This window comes from Danio rerio, chromosome 2 (genome assembly GCF_049306965.1).
Source record: "Danio rerio strain Tuebingen ecotype United States chromosome 2, GRCz12tu, whole genome shotgun sequence".
NCBI classification, from domain to species: Eukaryota; Metazoa; Chordata; class Actinopteri; order Cypriniformes; family Danionidae; genus Danio; species Danio rerio.
Window position 1 is genome coordinate 28,032,816 of NC_133177.1, and position 22,412 is coordinate 28,055,227.

The 22,412-nt window shown below is 34.6% G+C and overlaps 1 protein-coding gene and 1 long non-coding RNA gene across 4 annotated transcripts in view; both read left to right on the forward strand.

Moving 5' to 3' along the window:
• The window catches only part of pik3r2 (phosphoinositide-3-kinase, regulatory subunit 2 (beta)), a 56,290-nt gene that overhangs the window by 5,703 nt on the left and 28,175 nt on the right, over nucleotides 1-22,412 (forward strand). The window contains exons 1-2 of one of the 3 annotated variants that reach the window (XM_005163370.6): nucleotides 133-557; nucleotides 1,443-2,155. In XM_005163370.6, coding sequence (XP_005163427.1) covers nucleotides 1,831-2,155 — 325 coding nt within the window. In that variant the 5' untranslated portion in view covers nucleotides 133-557; nucleotides 1,443-1,830. Of the gene's footprint in view, nucleotides 1-132; nucleotides 558-1,442; nucleotides 2,156-22,412 lie in introns of those variants that run through there. The other 2 variants (XM_005163369.6, NM_212822.2) reach the window with 2 other exon arrangements.
• Nucleotides 17,425-20,168, forward strand: LOC101882114 (uncharacterized). Its single transcript, XR_002455928.3, has 9 exons — nucleotides 17,425-17,481; nucleotides 18,130-18,433; nucleotides 18,519-18,657; nucleotides 18,900-18,988; nucleotides 19,114-19,232; nucleotides 19,318-19,410; nucleotides 19,512-19,667; nucleotides 19,824-19,946; nucleotides 20,037-20,168. It is a non-coding gene; the product is annotated as an uncharacterized lncRNA (long non-coding RNA).

Sequence of the window (22,412 nt, forward strand, 5' to 3'; positions counted from 1 at the left end):
AATATTAGAACGTTTGCTTGATTTGCCCCAGCTTCTCTGGTGATTCTTGAGCACATGGCCATATGCTGCCCAATAGGAAGCCAGGATTACCTTTTCCCTTCTGTAGCAACAGTGAGTTTCCTGCCTCGATTCATTAATTATTTTGTGCTCTGCCTTGGTCACAGTGTTTTGCAAACTGCTCTGCTCTGCTCAGACTGAATAAAGGGGAGGAAAGGATGCATGCAAATCTTGTCAGCCGTCTTCCAGCAGTTCAAGCCGTATGATTGCCTGTAAAGATGAAGATATCTCTCCGCAGAACTTTCAGACTCAGAATGGACCTTTTCTTTTTTCCTAAATGAGTTGACTGAACTACTGTAGCAATAGCATTGCACAAAGTACTTTAGTTATAATGATGAAAAGGCGGAAAGGGGGATGACGTATTTCGGAGGGGGTGTTTCGGTGGTGTGAGGACTGCGGGCTGTGGTTGGGTATGTCAGTGCCACGTGTCTGCGCTTGCACCTCTCTTTTCCACACAGAGGATGTCGGACTGAGACCTTAGTGCGCTTGGTCAAAGTGGGGTGAGTTTTGCCCTGTGTTGCTTATAAACACTTTGCCGTTGTTTATTCGATTGCAGTGCTTCCACAGCATCTGTAAAGCTTTAATGTGCCACTTTCGTGTTATTTGACCATAAGCCCCTAGTTCGAAGGTGCGCATGCGCATGGAAAAAAAAAGGTTGTATTTTTTTTCCTTTATAGGTTCAACATACAAGTGATGCTTTAACAACATCAATTTTGATGCTTAGACAAGTATGGACTTCATATTGAGTGAATCTGAAACTTGAGTAATCCACCAACATCAGTCTTCAGCTGTGACAAATTTTGAACTGTTACCTTTTTTGAGAATTTGCTGAAATTGAAATATTTGGTTGTTACTGTAAGATTACGGGTGCTGTTATTTCTAGCTCTTCTTTTTTTCGAGGTAAGTACGGTAGCTTGTTTCTCGGTTGAGATTTGTACCTGGTCTTACAGAATGACTTCATGTTTTCATGGCATGACGCATTTATTAGGTGCATCACGCACTTTAAAAGTTGATTTCAGTCTGATTATTTGAATCGTTTGTAAATAGTCAAAATGAAATTGAATCTGTTTTTTTTTTTTTAAGTCAGATTATCTGATAATGCCTTTGGAGCTCGTCCAGCATGTGCAATCGAGCTACAATTGGTTTCGGCGATGTGCACTTTCTCTAAAACACTGAGGTGACGCACAACCTGTATTAAAGCTTTCAAATGTATTAAACGCATTCTGTCATATATACTTGGACTGAGATAAAGGCTGTAACTGGAGTACGCAATCTGTTGCTCGATTATAACTGCTCATGTAATCGTACAGAATAAATTGTAATTGTATGTTTAGATTATGAGTATTTTGCTCTAAACACACTCCTGTCTTTTATTCTCCATACAGTCATCACATTACACTGGGGGAGGATAACATCTTGAGAGGGAATGTTGAGCAACCTGCTATAAGACGACACCAGCTGATTTGGCAAAAGATTTCTGTGAAGGACTTCATTTTTATTCTTTTCTCTTCCGGTGCCTCAGTGAGCATGCTGCATTCCCTCTGTTCCATCATTTGGTTGAACCGCGGGTTCAAGTTGAGGAAAGTGGCCTGTACGGCCAACACCGGCCAGGTCTAAGCCATTCCTACCGCGCATGCCTGCCCATGAGCTCTGTTTAGTAGTGCTTAGCTATTATTGAAACGTCCCACGGTACGACATCAATTGCACCCTCAAAGTTTGTTCCTTACTTCGATGCTCTTCTGCCTGAGGTGATTGTCATTTCATACTCTGAAAATGGCTGCGGATGGCTTCCAGTACAGATCCATCTACTCCTACCGTAAGGACTGGGAGCATGACATTGACCTTGAGCCTGGTGATATCCTGACAGTGGACAAAGGGTCTCTGCTGTCATTGGGCATCAAAGAGGGCGACGAGCAGCACCCCGAATGCATCGGCTGGATCTTGGGCTTTAATGAGCGAACCAAACAGAGGGGAGACTTTCCAGGGACATATGTGCAGTATGTGGGACCTGTGAAATTGTCAGCGCCGTACTGCCAGCCTCGTTCTCAGAGACCACTTCCTGCTGTTCCCAGACCTGAGCCAACAGCCTCCTTGCAGGGTAAGACTGTCGGCTTTTAGTTCTCTGGCTTTGTTTTAACCCTGTTAACCAATGGCTGACTTAATATGTGCTAATAAGATGTCACAACCTGTTTTGGACTGACTGATATTCTTTTAAAATCAGACTCAGATCTTTTAGGCTGCATTTACACTGCACTGTTCAAGTGACTCAATTTAGATTTTTTTTCTCTTATGTGTGACAGATCAGATATGGCCCATGTACGTGTAAACAGGAAAAATACTGGATTCTGATTTACTCAAATCAGACTCCGGCCTTGTTATAATTTGGAAATTTATCCGATATGAATCGAATCTGTGCCCTCGTTTCTGCAGTTAAGCGTGTAGATTGAATTTTTACCTGTCAATGTGAGTCGCGCATCATTAAAAACCGTAGTGAATGATATATAGATATAACTCTGATGTCCCAAACATTAAATCTCATACACAAGGACAAAAAAAGCCTATTTAATTTATAAAAGTTGTATTGTCATTAGGGCTGGGTGATTTTTATTATTTTTTTTCGATTAATTCAAATTTACATTTTGACGACGATTTAATTTTATATCAAATCGAGAAATCGCAAATTCTTTTATTTTTTTTTAAATAAAATATTTGATACATTATAATGGCCTTAATGCGCTTTGGTTCACTCTCTGTATGTCGCACACCTGAAGTGCCGCTCTCGATGCGCCTCGCAGCACCATGCAGCGCCATGGATTTTAGAATTCGAATCATAGGTTTATACACACACTGGCGCTCCCCAGCCACGATTCAGGACGCAGTTCATATTTCAGCCGCGCCACAAAGCACAAACCATAAATCTGATTAATTTCATGTTAAATATCATGCGAATGTGCGCATCTGGTGTGTGATACTTTAAACTGTCATGTGCGCGCCGTGTCGCGGCGTTTCTAGTGTGCGACCTGCTTGACTGCCTGTCTGGGTTTCAATCATGGTAGTGACGGACTGAACACAGAGACTGGACAGCCTAATTTAACCCAATACATGAAGTTGTGGGCATGCATCGCAGAGCTAGTGCAAATAAAACAAATACAAGCATTTAAGTGTCTTAAGTTGTGTATTTTTCTTTTGTTAATACCTTTGCATCAAACGTGCTTTGGTCCACTCTCACGCTACTCCAGCACTGCGAGGGGATTTACATTAAGACTAATGCAACAAGTGAAATCCTACATGACTTCACGCTTTACTAAGTCATGTCTGTGTGGATTGTCAAGACATATTACCTCATCAAGTTCATAAACTCGATCTCAACATGTATGAAGGATGTAAAAACCTGCCATGTGAAAAACCCTGCCGATCTTAGTTTGAACCGCGCTGATCTTTTGATTTATACACCAGCAGAGGTGAGCAGCGCTGTAGCAGTGAAAAGTGAAAGTACCCGCCCCCATGATGTCATTTAGCGGACCTAGTTGAAAACCAGACAGATCAGGCAGCATAATACAGAGAGTGGTGCAAAGCGCATCAAATGATCAATATTTAAAAGGGGGAAAAAGAAAAATAGATTAAATATATAATTTTATATTAGACACACATCTCTGGTGCTTTTATTTGCTCCTGCTATACGTCCACAACTTCACACATTGGGTTAAATGAGGCTTTACAGTTTCCATGTTCAGTTCTTTACTTCCACTGTATCTTTTTAAGAAAAAGGCAGCATTACAACCTGTCATTCAATAAGAAGACAAAGTCAAAGCCGAGCTGACAGCCAATCTTTCCTAGGCTCAGCAAAATTTGCAAAAAATACCTCTTTATTCCTGCAGCTGCAATATTTACACAAATATTTTTTTAAATCTTCTGCAACGATATTTAACTCATAAATTTGTATTAAATTTATTTACACCTTGTTGACCAATTTATGTATGGCATGGCCATTAAAAATACAGTGTTCCTTAACCAGATGTTTTTTCAAGTTACTTATAAAGAGAATGTCAGTCTTGTTGTTGTAATGTTTTAAGGTGACTAGTTACACAATAAAAAAAATCGAAAACGTAAATCGGTCAAACTTTATAAAAAATCTAGATTTTTTTTTTTCCATATCGCCCAGCCCTAATTGTCATGTAGCACAAGTAAAAGCATGCTATCGAGAAGGCGCAACATCCACTACATAACTAATTTAAACTAATATAAAACTTTCGCTTGCATCACATCATACATCACACCATGGACATTACATTTAGATGCCTACTGGTTTAAAAAGGCCTAGATGGCCAAATGAGGACTTTTATGTCATAAACTATAGTAAAACAACTTGTCAAAAAAAAGGTAAACCCTGTGAACAGATTAAATACAGGAATGGAGAAAAGAGCGCTCCTTTATTATCAGCTATCAGTTAGCGCCCGCTTTTTTTTTTCTGGTCATAGCATCTTTGCCATTTACAGTGTGAATGCAGACTATCAGACATGAATTTTTGAAAACTTTTAAAAGTGACTCAAGTTTGGGGAACTGACCAATGCTCCACTTTGTATGAAAATAAATTTCGTATCGAGATATGAGTTTGCGCAGTTGTCACATGATTGTGCAGACTGAGATTTAATTAAGTATTCTCTACAAGCTTTGGAGTGATGTTCAGCATTTAAGGCTGACTTTTACTTTTGTGTCGAGTGATTGGCATGACCCATGGCGCCTGCCTTGCTGGTAGTCTTGCATTTATACTTGTGCGTTCTGTTTGTGTTGCTCTGCAATAACATTTCTGAAACGTTAGCTGGCAGTGAGGTTTTTATGTTCCTCTGTGTCGAGTTTCTTCACAGGTGTTTTTTTTATTTTGAACGTTACCTTAATATACAAGTAGCAAAAACTCACTCATTCAGAGGCAGGAACCGGCAGACGTGCAACAACATTAATCCTAAGGTAAACACAAAACAACAGTTTCCACCTAAAGCTACATCACGGGACTTGACACTTGTAAACACTCGCTTCAACGGGTTCATGCGGCTCTCAGTCTCACCCACATTGATTACAGCTACCAAGCCGACCAATCACAGAGCTTACGCTACGTGTCGATGTGACGCGTAGTTAAATTTTTTGAGAGGTGTGCATTAGTGTCATCCACGGCGAGGGCTATGCGACTGCGCGAAGGTTGTGCTGGAGCATTCGCTTGATGCAGAAGTATAAATCGGCCTTTACACAGCCGATACCATGAAGCTGTCAAAATAAAAGTTTAAGTCGGTGATTGAAATTTAAATTGAGAAATTAAATTGTAATTATTAATTCTAGAATTGTTTGGTAAAACAAAAGGAATTTTAGTACTAACCTTTTATATGGGAGGGTAATTTTTTTTAATTTTAACTAAAAAGAAAAATATTTTTTGAAACTCATTGAAATTCAGTGAGAACAGTGGACATGTTCTTAAACTCGATTAGATGGCACGTTTTGCATTAGGATTTACTTAAAGTTCACAAAAAATATCACAAAAATGGATCAGTTTGAAATATTTGACAATTTACTTATTGATTTTTTTTTTTTTATGCAACAAGATCAGCACACGCTATTTAAAATGATTTCCAAATATAGCTATTAAAATCATCTGGTGAAAATTCCTGTATTTTTCTTTATTTATATTGCAGGAAAACAGTATTTTTTTTCTTTCTGTGCAGCACTGCAGCCCTAATCTGACCTGCCAATTTGTATCAACAAAGTCACAATCATATGACCTTTTAGCTGATTTAAAAGAATGTTAACTTTAAATTTGCAGGATTTTTACATTTCGTTTAGCAAGGCTGTTTGGTCAAATGAAAATGCAAAAATTACATTAATTGTATTTCTGTTCACCCGTACGGAAGTGCAGTGAACTATGATGACGATTTATTTCGCTTAATTTTAATGTCATTCATTTATTTAGATGTTATTTTTTACATAGGAAAACTGGGATTTTATAGTTTTTTTTTTCTTTACCAACTTACAAATTTTATTAATTTTTTTTTCAATTTTTTCATTATTTAGCACCGCTTGACTTTGTAAATGCAGACGTTTACCATCTGAAATTATGTAGTGACTCCTTCCCCAAACTATCTTTGCTCCTGTATTGCTCTGGCCCTTTCCCCGAGCTCTCTCCTCCTCCCTTTATGCCCTCAGGAAGCAGTAAATCATAGTATGTTTAGAGGCCTGGCAGTTCACTAAGCCAATCTGGAGAGCTGTATGTATCAGGTAGAGCTTTTAGCTTCATTGGCACATTCTCACTCCATAAGGTGATTTTTATTTTATTTTTTACAATTATTTTTTTTTTTTGCTTCAATGTCTCCTTTGTAACTGTTTTTTGAGAAGTTTAATGTCTTCATCACTGCTCTGCACACATCATGTTCAGTGTGTGATGCTCACTGACTTACTGAATTTTTAAATCGGTTATGCTTTTTTTAAAAGACGGTTGCTATCAAGTTGCTAAATGGGACTACAGGCGGTGTCGGGGACATTATACGTCATCAAGCTGATCTGGTCTGGACTCTTGTGCTTGTGTTAGGCATTTGGATTTGTCTGTTGTTTAGGTATTTTCATGAATAGTATTTTATAGTTTGTAGTATTATTCTAATTGGGAATTCAGATTGTGTGTAGATAATGCCCTCACTTGTAAAGGCTGTCGAGACAGATTCATTTGTTGATCTTTTATTTTAATAAACGATTATATAAAGATACTGCTCACCAGTGCAGCCTGTCTTTTGCAAACGTGTGAAGAAATGTGTAAAAATACATTCATGTTAATTGTTGTTCAAGCGTGATCAAGTGATTATTCGTCATTTTTTTCTTCATCTGAACACGTTTAACTCTGTCATAACTGCAATATTTACACTCCTCCATAAGATGTATAGCAGATGTGACTGTATGGGCTGCTTTTCGCTGTACTTCGTGACAAAAAAGGAAAATTGAATGTTGCTCTGTGTCCATGATGGAACTTGCAGGCATTCGATAGACTTGTTCCTCCTCACGCCTAATTTTTTGTCGTCTGTTAAGGTAAGCAGGCTGTGTGCACGCGAGCGATACACTTATTTAAATATGTCTTATGATAATACTATATAGGCAGATTTATACACACCGTTTTAAAACTTTTAGAACAACTGTAAAGCAAAACAGACCTATTTCCCACGTAAAAACGATCCATAGGTCTATATGTTTTTGCGTATTTATTTGTTTATAATATCTAGCGTGAATTATAATATAATAAACAGAGAGATTAACTCTTTGTCATGGACATTATTTCTAAAAATAAGCTTAATAAGTTGTCTGTAGCAGGGTGGGGCTGACATCACAGGCGAGCGCCCCGAGGGCACTGTAGTCCGTTTATAGCCTAATGTTAGCTTTTCAATTCTTGCGTTTGCATTTAAGATCCAAAAGTGTTCAAAGTTATATTTTCATGTGAGGATTATCCGGCTGGACAAAACGTGTAAGTGTAATGAACAGTGTTTGAACACAGAGCTTATTATTTGCAATATTCGAAAAGCCTATGGGAAAATCCTATAGGCATTTTCACGAGGAAACCAGTTTTATGCTAGCAGCCGATTAGCCTACAAAGTGACGTCATAGTTCCTCCACTCTTATTAAAGGCAGATTTCTAGGTTAAATGTAGCATTTTCTGTTGTGTAAAAAGTAAAAATGCAAAGTATCGTCGTCTGATATCGCATAAGCCTTGGATGGAGACTCCAAGATGTGCATTTAAATAATAAATTCTTTAAAAGGTTCAAGATTATAATTGAGATCATGTTTTTAGATCAATAGAGATGAGTTTGTTGCATGGAACACACTTAACAGAAAACTTTGTTACGTGTTACTTCTTTTGTGTTAAAAAGATGTTAAAAAGATGTTCAAACATAGACATCTTGGCTAAAACGAGGGTACTTTTTTGTTAAAATCTAATAGAGGTCAAGAGCAGTAGTCCAAAAACTGCCTATTTGGATGTCTATTAAACTTCTTTTAAAGAACGCTTGCTAGATTGTGATTGGAAGTGTCGATCCGAAATCCTTGAAACAAATTACGACACAATAGATTGTCTATTAGGGCTGCACAATACAGTTGGAAGTCCGAATTCTTAGCCCCCCTGAATTATTACCTCCGTTTATTTTTTCTCCAACTTCTGTTTAACGAAGAGAAGATTTTTTTTCAACACATTTCTAAACATAATAGTTTTAATAACTCATTTCTAATAACTGATATTTTTCATCTTTGCCGTGATGACAGTAAATAATATTTTACTAGATATTTTTCAAGACACTTCTATACAGCTTAAAATAACATTTAAAGGCTTATATGTATATATGTATATCGTGTGTGTGTGTGTGTGTGTGTGTGTGTGTGTGTGTGTGTGTGTGTGTGTGTGTGTGTGTGTGTGTGTGTGTGTGTGTGTATGTGTGTGTATGTGTGTATATATATATATATATATATATATATATATACACACACACATACACACACATACATACACACACACACATTATATACATGTATACATACACACACACACACATTATATACATGTATACATACACACACACACATTATATACATGTATACATATATATATATATATATATATATATATATATATATATATATATATGTATGTATGTATGTATGTATGTATGTATGTATTTATATATGTAAATTCAAAGGGTTTTCCTTAAAATGATACCAAATTTTTGCATTTACACCTCTGTATGTGAATTTGGGAAGCTTTTAAATTTGGGTAGGCAAAATCCAGGTGGAAATCCCAAAATAGCAGCAGAGTTTAACTGGTTAAAACATTTGTCAAATGAGTAAAAACACATGATATCTGATATCTACAAACGGTAGCTGACGCTTGGTATGCAGAATGTATAAAGATGAGGATAATATGACAGCAGTGCAACTTTCTTGACTACTACGATTATTTAAAAAAAAGCCTTTAATATATTTTAGGCAGACATAGTTTGGGTTAGACATTAACAGATTTAATGATTTGTTTTCATTTTAATGTTTAAACTGTTCATTTCTGATTTCAATTTGATATTGGTATATTTGTGGATGTATCAAGGAATAGTAAATTACTTTTTCTTAAGGAAAAAAATTGAGGTTAATAGAAAGGACTAAAATATGTAATGTTTATGTTATGTAACCATGTTTATACTCCTGTTCATTGTTGAAACGCGCAACACAAATAGTCTTGCTGACCCCCTGCGTAATTATGGGTAATGAGTGCTCCGATGTTAATCTGATCGTACGCATCAAAAGGTTAAACATCGACATTTAAGCTGGAAAAAAATGGAAAGGGATAAAAACAACTTCACTCTGGCATTATTTTATTTATAACATACAAGAATATAAAACAAAATGAGACCACTTGATTCTGTCTCCATTTTCATAGGATGTCATTCCATTTTAATATCATAAGGAAACTTATCAGAAATCTGAAGATATGCTTGCAACTTTGGAAGTGAAATATCAGCGTAAAACTATGGCTATGTAGACATGCCAATATTCAATAATTTGTAATCATGAACATGCACAATATTGATAATGTGGACACTTCAAAATACAGTGAATAATTACTTATTACATAATTATTAATATTTTCATTAATTAATTAAGGTTTAAAAGCTTTGACAATTAATCGCAAAAAAAATTAAAATACTTGCACAAGTCTATACTAATGTAATTAGTAGCAGGGGTTTGCTCTAGTGTGTGCCATTTTTCCATATTTAAGTTAATCTTATTCAGTGTAAGAAAGATTTAATCTGATTTCCTTAAAATCCACGAAGACATTTCTAACAAAAATGTTGCACAAAGTCAAACTTGGTTGTTTCACAGCCTGTGGCAGAAGGTCTCCTTTCTATCTTTCTTTTTTTTCTTTCTTTTTTTTCTTTCTTTTTTACTGCTTGTTGAAGTGAACCATGGCTTGGCATTTGGTTCAGTCTCCGCCTGTTCCTCCTCCTCTGTTTCACAGACTCTTCTGATACTGTCTCCAGGCAGCTATAAACTATCCACTCTCTACAATTCTCAGAAAGAGAAGGCCCCTTGAATTTTCCCCCAGCTCCTTACCCTGAACTTTCTTTCACAGAATTAGTTGAGGGCTAGTTAAGGCCTCCGATTTGAGCCTGCATTGGAGTTTGAGTCTTTCCCATGGTGCTTTGGCCGGCATTCAAATGCTGGGCATATTGTTACTTGAACGTTACAACAGGCTTTATTAGCACTAAATGCATTTTATTGTAAAGGACAAAAATCCAGTAAGGTGTAATAGTCTTACTAGGTACTTTTGTGATTATACTTTGATTACTGGGGGGCCACAAAATCTATTTGAATTCATTTTATTAGTGTTTTATTGGTAAAATAAAAAAATAACCACAGAACTCAAAAACATTTCAGAAACTGTTTTAATTGCCCAACATTGCTAAATACAAGTTTTCTCTTTTCTGGAAATCTATATTCCTTGTTTAAAATAAATGTAGTCTATCCATGCAGTCCCATGTTATGCCAACAAAAATGATCATAGTCTCAAAACAAAATGATAATGAATTTAATTTTACAAACCCAATAGATTTAACAGTTTGATGTTATTTTAAGTGCAACAAAATATGCATTAAATATGTTGCAATGATCCCTAACAAGATACAACCATGTATTTTAAGATCACCAGGAATCAACCAACATAAAAAACACTAATTTATAGCAGTGATGTCCAGCTCGATAACATGATCGATAATCAGGCCTAATCACTCGGTTTCAGCCTCGATTGGAATCGGACATTACCTCCTGATCAGAACTCTAAATATATGTGTATGTATGTCTTTCTTAATACGCAAAAACAGCAATGAGTGCGGCATGGCATCACTTTGTTGCAGAGATGCTATTGGTTAAATACCAGCAAAGTAGAACACGGAGGCAGCTTGAAGCAGAAAGCGCGAGTATATCTGCGGTCTGGTGGTATTATAAAGTGGATGACGACAACATTGCCATAGCAAACTGTGAGATATGTAAACTTTGAATTGCCTGCCCGGTATTTTACTTTGATGTGCTATTTGTATTTATATTCGATTTTTTTTTTATATATTTACTGTTGCACTAATGTTCAAAAGTGAAGAGTTGCTCTGTTTGTTAACAGAATTGCTGAATGTTAAAGTAAGGTGAATTAAATAAAATATAAGGAAAATCCTTCATCTGTTTTTTCGCTCTTCTTTATTCTTTTTTCATGTATTATTGAAGTATTAGATCATGTTTTGCTATCGGTAGATACTCAAAATCAAATGACTCTGACTCAAGTGCAAAAAAACATGATCGGGACATCCCTAACTCATAGTTTTTTACTAATTAGCATTTTGTTTTTATTGTGACAAAAAAATCTGGAAATACCAAGACACTCCTGGTACTACTGGGATTTAATTTATTGTTTTACAGCCCTCTCTGTTTGTTTTTGTTACATAAAATAGCATTTTTAAAACCTTTTTTAAAGCTTCAAATTGTTTTAGATTTATATTTTCTTGTAAAAAAAAAAAAAACTAAAACTAAAATTTAGTATTAAAAGTGATCATTGATGTAAAGACTTGCTAAAAATAATATTAATATTGACAGATGAACTCCTAAGTATAAAAAAACCTCCAGTGTACATATATATTGTTAATATTTAATATCAATCAGACTGCTGAGTTTTTCCTTTTTCCATTCTTTCTTTCTTTTCCCTTTTCACCGTGTCAGTGCAGAAATGCTGTCGGCCCTGGAGCCGATTATGTTCAACAAAAAGAAACTTGAGCTACATAAGACTGTCTCTTGTAGTTGCAGCTTTTGTGTGTTGTGTTTCCTAATACCATTTGCACTGCATTAAGATTAAAACATGTCGAGGGGTTTAGAGCTCCAGTGAAAGGAAATGGGCTTGGCCTTCGGTTAGCCATGAATGAGGTGCCCAGATTACTGAACTGCACAAAGCAATGTGGGTGAAAGTTGTCTTACATAATCATATTCACCCAGCACAAAGACATCATTTTTCATTAGTAGAGCATGGCCGAATTGAAGTTAATGAACACGTTAGAAGGCAAGTCAAGCAAAAAAAAAAAAAAACTACCACACAGACTAGTATATCTGCAAAAGGTGAGCCATTTAACCTATTAAAATGTAGGCGAATGTTTAAGTTTTATTTGGAAAGCTCTAAAACTAGAGGATCATGATAAAGCAGCAAGCCCTAGAAGCTATGGTTTACAGTAGATCTGGGTGTTAAAACAATATTAAAATGTGTCACTGGTACACCATCGATAACAACAGAAAAAAAAGTATGATATGCACAATTATAGCTAGCTCTGGTTAGCTGTTATACATTTACCGTAATCCACAGGTTCATGGGGCTTATTGCTTTTATAAAATGGTTATTATATACAATGTTTGACAAAATAAAGTGAAGCAAATAAACACTTACTTAGCTCTGTACTGATTTTGCCAATGAAACACTGAATGGATGCCAAGCAACAGTCATAGATGTTGATAAAGTAGTAATTTACAATAGCTTTGAAACTGCTCAACAAATCAGAATCTCTGTAGCAGAACAATCCATTTCATTGACCCTATTCTGCAATATGGAAGTGCACTCTTTTTGCGGTTTGTTCTAGAACTCTAGAACGAGAACTCTAACAATCCATTACCAATTGGAAAATGGCTAGGAATAACTAAGGGCAGAAAACGGTCCAACTACTTGCAAGTCTGTTCATGATTATACATAAAAACTATAATAATATAATAAGACTTCATCAGTTCAGAATTTAAGCAGCACAACAAGCTACTCTCAATGTCTAAAAACCTATGGAAGTGAATGAAAACGGAAGTCCCGAGCCAAAAAAATTCTAACAGCTGAGCTCGCTTGTACTTGTAGTAAAATCAGTAATGCTAATATACAGTACTCAGCATAATTAAGTGCACCCCATTTTGAAAATGAGTATTTGTATCCATTTCTCAGTGTATGTAGGCATTGTATTTTGGTGCATTTAAACAAAACAGATTTATTAAACAGATATATTTATTAAAATAATATTTTAGTCACCAAACATATTTAGAAATTGAAAGTTAAATCAATTAAATTCAAGCAAAATATTGCAAACAAAAATTACAACCTGCAAAATTTCAACCTTTTTTTTCTTTCTTTTTTTTTTTGCTTCTCTTGATTTTTCCACTTTTTAAAATCTTTGTATTTAATATTTTTCTATAACATATACATTTGGGTGTACTAGTTTTTGGACTCTTAGTTATTTTGTCAGATAAGCTTCAGATTTGTACTTCAGTACTGACTTATCTAATGCCCAAATATAATATTGTATAGCTTCCTATTAAACATTTTAATTTAAAAGATAAATTTGTGAGGGGTGTACTTATACATGCTGAGCACTGTATGTTTTTTTCATCTTTTAACTTATTAATCATGTTGGCCGATAACCAATGCTGACGCAGGTCAATTTTTTTTTATTTATTTTGCAAACAGTTCATGTACCAGTTAGGCATGGGATGGTGACCGATTTCAAGGTTTATCGTGTTTTGGAAACGTTGTGGTTTTAAAACGGCAAAAATTCCTGCAGTATATGTGTATTTGATTGTATGTGTTTTTTTTAAGGTAACAGTTTCTCCAGCAGCAAATGACCATCTATGTCAAAAGGTACTGGTCAGTCCACGATTCAGCAAACATGAAAAACAAATTGCGTATACACCAGTATCCAAACATGCTATAGAGCTGAAAATTGCAGTGGTTTACTGTATATCCAAAGAAAAGAAAGATCTCCAAAGATGCCTTTAAAGAAATCTTAGGTTTTTTTAAACTAATGAAGATAGCAAAAGAGAATGATTTATTTTAATTGTTTAGTCTGAATTAATTATTGTTCCAAAATATTTTTTAAAATTCTTAAAATAAATATATTGTATCTAAGAAAAATATTTTTTTTACCCAGATGTTTAAAAAGAACGTTTTAGAGCAGTAATAACAATACTGTGATGGCATGACACCATGTTGTTTTTAATTCAAGGTTATCATACCATTAGAATCTTGTATCAGCCCATGCCTAATACCCATATTCAATATATTATTAATGTAACAAAGCTGCCACTGGACAAATCATATTTCTTCTTAAATGTTCTAATAATATTGTGCACCCCAAATAAAATCGAGAGCTGGGGAAAAGTTGCTAGCTTTTGTTAATCAGCCGTATGCACACACAGTTGCCTCAACAGTGGTGTGAAGAAGCGACAGCAGAGTAAAGCAAGCTGTTGCTGTAATCGTATCATGATTAGTTTTTGCAGTTGTTGTTTTTGTTCGCAGGGCACGTTCAATTGCAGGCTAGCCAAAATGCAGGCTACCAAGACGACTATAATTGGGTAATGATTAGTTGGTTCTCTCTCTGAAACCCAACAATGACTTCAGGGCCACAGCTGTTTTTCCCTCAAAAAACCCTGCTGTGTGTTTTGAGTGTTTGTGCCAGTGAGTTTGCAGCTATAGTGAAGTTTGTTTATGAATAAACTCTTACTCTTCGTTTTTTTTTAATCATTGATCACAAGCAGACGTTTTGTATACGACATTAACAGTGTCCACAATAAAGGAAGGAAACATTTGAATGTTTCTTAGAAAAATATGTGCATGGAATTTGTGTGGTTTTGAGAAAACACTTTTGCGTTGTCTTTAAAAGGTCAAATTAGCTGTGATTTTAATAGACGTTGATTTTGACAGTTATGTGGGGTTTGCAGCGTTTCACTCTGTGATTATCTCTCGTAGTTTTGTTTCATCATGTTAGTTTGATTTGACAAGTTTGACATTTTCAGATTTTAGTAAACATCTAATTATCACAAGTTTATTTCAGAGTCAATGAAATGATAAAAGATTAGACCAAGCTGTTTTGCTTGTTTTTTTATTGAAAAATAAGAATATTGTTAGATATGCACTCAAAAATATTTAGGCCCATTTAATATTTGTATTGAATTGGGTATAAATCCATTTATATATAAATCCATTTAATGCATATTTTGTTCCATCCATTTAGATTTACAGATTCAACATAAACTATAAGTTTACAGTTATAACCAGGTAAATAAATTTACCACCTTCTTTATCTGTCATATAAAATGACAATGTAAATATGTAATGTTTCTGCTCATAAAATTAAGTTTATTAGTTCATGTAAATATTTGGTCATTCAAATGGATGGAATGAATATAATTTCATAACAAAAAAAGTATCTATATATACTATATTCCTATAACCATGTTTTAATTCTACTTATTGTAATATTTTTTAAAACCTGGCTATTAGAAGATGAAGGCATACAATATCTGACAAAAGTCTTGTATTCAATCCCAGTTGTAAAAGCAACAAATACTAACTTCTAGTTGATCTTCTGGAAAAGTGGCAGAAGGTAGATTTCTCTGATGAATCATCTGTTGAACTGCGTCTCAATCATAATATTGCAGAAGACCAAATGTGTTTTGAAATGAATTTGCAGAAGGCAAATTCTTCAGCAGGATAGCGCTCCTTCTCATACTTCAGCCTTCACATCAAAGTTCCTAAAACCAAAGAAGGTCAAGGTGCTCCAGAATTGGCCAGCCCGGTCACCAGACATAAACATTATTGAGCATGTCTGCTGTAAGATGGAGGAGGCATTGAAGATAAATCCAAAGAATTGTGATGAACTCTGGGAGTCCTGCAAGAACGCTTTCTTTGCCATTCCAGATGAGTTTATTAATAAGTTATTTAAGTCATTGCAGAGATATATGGCTGCAGTCTTCCGAGCTTATGGGAGTCATACACAATAATTATTCTTTATGTTTTATATTGTACATTATTTGTTAAATGAAAAGACTTTTGCCTAAGCAAAGTCAGACCTTACTGTCCTAATTAAATATTTAAAAATTAAGGCATGATCATATTTTATTTTGGTAAAATAAGCATAATCTAGAGGTCTTTGCCTTTCATATAAGCCACTTCTGATACCAATTGATCAACTAGAAATTGAGTTATTATTTGTAGTTCCTAAAACCTGGAAAGGCTTTTGTCAGGTAGTGTGTTCATATCATTGTTTATGTAAAATGCATTTTTTTTTACATAAATAAAAATACATTGAATAATCATTCATGACAGTAATAACTGTTTGTCTTTTTTCAGGAGTAAATTGTTCTTGACTAAAAGCCTGAATTTGAAAATGGGCAAAAAAAGGTTTAGCAAAGTTTCACTCATGGAAGCAGGACTTCTCAAGAATTAAGTTCGGAAGTTTCTGTAATTCGTTCCAGGAAAGCAAAGATAGAACACGGATCAAGGATAAAAATGAGGAAAGACTGAGAGCGGCTTCATGTCCGTATGAGGGAAAAGCGAGCAAAGTCCCATGTTTAACGTGCAGTGGAGAAGTGGAATGTGCTGACATGGCACTTCGTCTGAACTCCAAAATTAATAATCAGACGTGGTTTAGCCTTGCACTGCCAGGAGGCGAAGGCAGCCAAGCTCTGGCCTCTTTGTGGTGGGCCTGAAAAGGAGGGTCTGGCACACGGCCAGTGGGGTTTTGCTTGTTCAGGATTTTTGATTAAATCGTTTATTGTGCTCCACTCACGCAAAGGGCCAAGGCAGAGCTCGCTCCAGAAGGCCTGGAATAAGACAGGGGGAAACTGAGGCTTTTTTTAACCAGTAAAAGGCTTTTGTATGATAAAGACTTTTTTCTTTGTTTTTTTATCCGCATGTTTAAAAATAAAGGAGCCTATAGATGAACCAAAAAGCAGTTCACAGTGATGCCATAGAAGAACTTTTTTAGTGAAAAGTACTATTTAATAATAATAAAAAAAAAAAAAACTTTTAGCATTTTAAAGAAACTTTGAGCATCCAAGATTCTATGGGAGTTGAAGGTTCTTCACTGAACAGCTGATTACTTTTAAGAATGTTTAGTTTTACGTTTAAAAATTTAGTTTAATTAATTAAACTAAAAATTAACTTGCATTATGTTTTTAAAAAGTATGTATGTTTGTATGTATGTACACTCTTAAAAGTGATGTGTTAAAAATTTACACAAAATATGTGTTAAACAGGTCGTAACACATTTTGTGTTACTACGAACACATTGTGTGTTAATATTGTGCTTAACTGTTTACACAATGACTGTGTTAAACACATTTAAACAGTATGTTGGAATACAATGTATTTTTGCCTGTAGTCAAATGGCACTGTGTTATGAGTTTATGTAGTTTATTTATCATGATGGTAATATAAAATAAGCATTTGTGAGTATGTGGCTAAAAATTCTATATTTCGGGGTTTATACTGTGACTTTCTGCACGCGCATGCGCAGTGACGTTCTTTTTCAACTGACGCTCTCCCAGAGCTCTATCGGATAACGCACCTCTCTGCCTCAGGTGAGTGAAATTCATTAAAATTCGTCTACGATAGTAAATATTTCTTCCACTCTGCGTGAGAATGTTTTGTGTTAGTTGTCCAAGAAGTTATTTTTGTTACTTTTATTATGTTTTCATGTTTCGTACTCCTGATACACGGACTTGGCAACTCTGTCATGTAACATTAACTTTAGCCGCGCAAGCTAACGCATCTGGCGCGTCTTTTGTAAAGCTGCGTTGGCACTTGGCAGAATTGTTAATAATGAGTTACATATAAGGCGAAAGACTTACCCTAAATATGTACTGCATTTTGGTGTAAGAGTTGCCGTCACTTTAAAAAGCCTCTGCGTCTCTGACACTCGAGGTAACGCTACCGGATATAATTTATGCATTTAACCTTACGTTATTATCATAAGGTTATTTAATATATAACCTTATATGAAGCTCTGCGGCAGTTAGTTGGGTGCTTTGTACAGACACCAAATGGCGCCGAGGTGTGAGCAAATTCATAAACAATAGCTAAAATATGAAGATCTTTAATGTACTCAATTTTGCGCGCCATTTTGTGGTACCCTACTAGTCGCATACTATTTAAAAGTGTACTTTTTATTGTCATACACAGTTACAGGTGTTTGTTTTCTCATTGTGCTGTATGAATTTCTCTCTTAGGAGATGGAAGTCGAGGAACAAATTACAGTCACTCTTAACACTTCTACACCGCGTTCTTGCAACTGTCTTCATAGATAGAAAGGAAATATGGAGAAAACTATTCACAGATGGCAATGTTGGAGATCTGATAGCCTTAGTCAAACTGGTCTCAACTATCTTTTGATTGAATATTGAAATTTGACAGATTTTCAAGTTCATTGACACTGATGTAAATGCAGGAGTAAAGGAGCTTGGCAAATTTCAAATATATTATATTGCAAGCTACACCCCGGACTCATTAGAAAGAAGTGTGCACTCATTACAGGTAAAACATTAATATATTTATCCCTTTATATTACTATAGATAAACGTAAACATTTAAATAAATAAAATGTTTTGGGATTTCTTAGTGTCCTTTAACAGATTCAACTCAGACTGGCAACACAACTAGTTTGCTGACGCTGCTTGAAGAAAAGCCTCTTCAATCCTGAGAGAACATGAACACTGTCAAAAAGTTGCTGTCAGTGTCCTTGTAGAGAAACATGGATTGTGAGTATGTGGTTTGTTTATTCCATGTAAGATGTATTTATTTGCAAATTAAATAAATTACATTTATTTAAATAAGTTATATATTAAAATAAATTCTACATTTAAAAAATATTTCAAATAAATACATTTAACAATTTATCCCAATCAATTCTGAAGTACCACTGTTTAGTCAATTTTTTTATGTTTTTCAATGTTTGTGTAAAAGCAATTTATGCAACTGTATTTGTTTTTTACTTTTTTAGCTATCCTTCTGGTACAGAAAAGCTGGTACTAGCAAAAGAGATTCTGTCATTGTTCCCCTCAGGTGCTCTTTGGTGAAAATGAGGGACATGTAAGAATGTTTTTACATTATAAACTGAATTTATTAGGAATGTGTATATAAGTTGCTCATTTATTTGACTTTCATTAGTTCTGTTTTTACATTACTAATGTCAGGAGGATTTTTTTTTTTGCTAGGCCATCACACAGTCAGACGGAAGCTTCAACAGAGCCAGTGGGTGTACAGTTTAAAACATCATCATTGTACACCGCAACCTTCTTCACCAAGTCCAGATGAAACCGTGAAACCGTACCAAGTGAGTGGTTGTCTCTGATAAAGGAGATGCGACCATCACCAGACAATTTATCATCAATAAAGACTGCAATCAATCAAACCTTCAGTTACAGAAAAAGATGGATAACAACAAAATCCCTTCAAAATCTCTTGCTGAAATCTTCAAGGACTATCCCAGATTTCTTGACATGCCAGCTTTGGTAATAGACATGCTCAACTAAGACAGAACTTTACACAGACATTTATTTCATAATTGTAATATTAATATTTCTTTGTTTCTGATTTCTTTCTTTCTTTAAAGATGGACATTGAATTTTCCAAGCTCACAGATGGGAACGAAGACTTGTTTATCCAGAAAAGGGAAGGGACGATAATTCCAGAACTCAAAGAAATAGCATCTTGGAGAAGAAAATTGACATCAGGCTCTTACTGAAGATGGCTGACAATCAGCATGATGGTAGTTTCAGCCAAAATATCTGTTGCATGTGCACACTTTTCTAAAAATAGTTTAAAAGATAAAACTGTGAATATTAATATTCTATTAAAGATATTAATTTCTAATATATTTTGTTTAAATTCTTATTTTGCATGTGACCTGAATCTTCACTTCAAGATGAGCTGTTAAACTGTAAAGATCCTTATTCATCTTCTTCCACCCACTGCCTCTGGGAGAAGTGTTGCTGGGAGTAAATGCTGTGTGACTTCTGCTGTGTCCTACCTGTTGGAGCAAGTGCCGGTATAGTTTTTATTGGTTTAGCTTATGATAAATAAAATGTTTCTAATGCAGCAACATTTTCTTATGCTTTTTATTGTTTCATTCCTGAAGGCTGGTACCACCGTTACATCTTTGCTCACTGAATCCATGAAAGGGACCCTGAAGTCAGCTCAGCCGCAGTTGGTTTCTATTGGTTGTCTAGGACATGGATCCTTGTACGTGTACGTGTACTTGTAGCTGTGGCAAAGAATGACTCTTTTGCTCTTCCACTCGATCCTGAAAGCCTGACCTGTGCTGTAGACAGACTTTTCAAATTCTTCTGGCTGTGCAATCTTCAGTATCCATGCCAACTGTCTTCTGTTTTTTCTTTTTTTTTGAGTATATATATATATATATATATATATATATATATATATATATATATATATGACCTTTCCTTGTCCCAGTCATCTTGCACACGATCAAAGGTCATGGAATTAATTGCTAAGGTGCAGTCTTGTACCTAATTGAAATAAGCATGTACACCTATCCAAAGTGTCTTTAAAATGATTTTGTAATTTGGCATTTAAGGGAAATGCATGCACTCTCTGATAGTCACAACCTAACTTTAATTTGTAGTCAAAATCGTTGCATATCATAATTTAAATTCCTTTTTAAAACATCTAAACAGATCATTTTAAAATTAATTCATGCCCTTCTGAAGAGTCAGGACACACAGGGAACGAGAGTTTTAAGAGTTAAGTATTTTGATGAACATATTTTTTTCTTCAGTGTCATCAGAACAAATCGTTTTCTCTTTGCTTTGCTGTCTGGGGACTTAATAGATTACAGACCTCTAGACATTTTGTCATTTTGTGATCAGCAGTATGTATCTCCTAAATACAAAATATTGTTTTAAACATGTTAGTGATTGAAACTTTGGTAACACTTTATAATAACTACACACTATAAATCATTTATTAAGCATTAGCAAATGGTGAATTCATTAATTTGTAAAGCGTTAACTATACATTATAAGACATTAGCGGTTTACAAATGCTGTATTCTTGACTTATAAGTAAATGTTTAATGTGCTTAATAATTGTACCTTCACATTTTGCTTCTGATTATTTTTTCACTACTAAATTAAGGACTGCATTATTTACAAACCATTTGTATTTGAAAGTATGAATTATAAAAGTACAATTGTTAGGCACATTATAAATGTGCTTATACGTCAAGAAAACAGCCTTTGTAGTTGTATATAGAAACCACCTACTAATGTCTTATAATGTAGATTTAATGCTTAACAAACAGTGAATTAACTACTGTACTTGCTAATGCTTAATAAATAATTTATATTGTGTCGTTACTATAAAGGGTTACCTAAATGTTTGAAGTGTTTTGACTAGATTTGACAATGATTTATTTTGTTAAGACAAGCACCTTACATGTGGGTGAATGTATAAACAGTGTGCTATGGTTATTTATTTCTTTCACTAGAGAATAATTTTGAAAATGGATATGTTTCATACATATTTGACATTTTATTGGCATGCGTAACAGATACGAGTTCAATTTAATGAATACTTTTATAAAGTGAGTTTTTATATTATGTACAATGAATTGCTGTAAAACATTTGAATGCATTTGGGAAAATTAAACAGTATGTGAACAGTGTTTAATGTTTCCTGTGAGATTTTGTATATTCATTTTACATTTATAATATTTTTTACATTTAAAATTACAAAAAATGAATAGTAACACACAGTTGTGTTAAACACATACAAAAATAACACATCTGTGTGTCAACTTAAGCTGCACATTAATGTGTTACATTTTATGACACATTTTGTGTGTTAAACTTAACTCAACATGTGTTGTCCCTGAGCACACTCAGGAAATGTGTTGAAAATAACACATGTTGTGTTGTTTTCAACACATTCCTTTTTAGAGTGTATGTATGTTTGTGTATATACACACACACACACACACACACACACACACACACACACACACACACATATATATATATATATATATATATATATATATATATATATATATATAAACACACACACATGCATATGTCCTCCTGACACCCTAAGAATTTTTTTTCTTTATTTTTTCTTTGATTTCCAACATACTTTGGGTAAAAACTAAATTCTACAATTTAGAGGTTTTACATTTTGTTTTTATTTTTAATTTTACAGCATGTCCACTGTAGTGGACCACTATATATATATGTGAGTGTATGTATATTATGTTCCTCAATAACAAGCTAAAAAACGAAAGAAAAACAGCAAACATTTGAATCTGAATATATGAACATGAACAATGTGAACCTGAACAAAAGACTAACATTAAATGTTAATTACAGACGTATCCTAATGACTGCATGAGTTTCATTTTGAACAACATATGAACAGATTTAAATCAAATGATAATCTTATTTTTAACCCACAGAATCACAGTTTTATAGGCCTCTCGTACACTGTAAAATCCAAA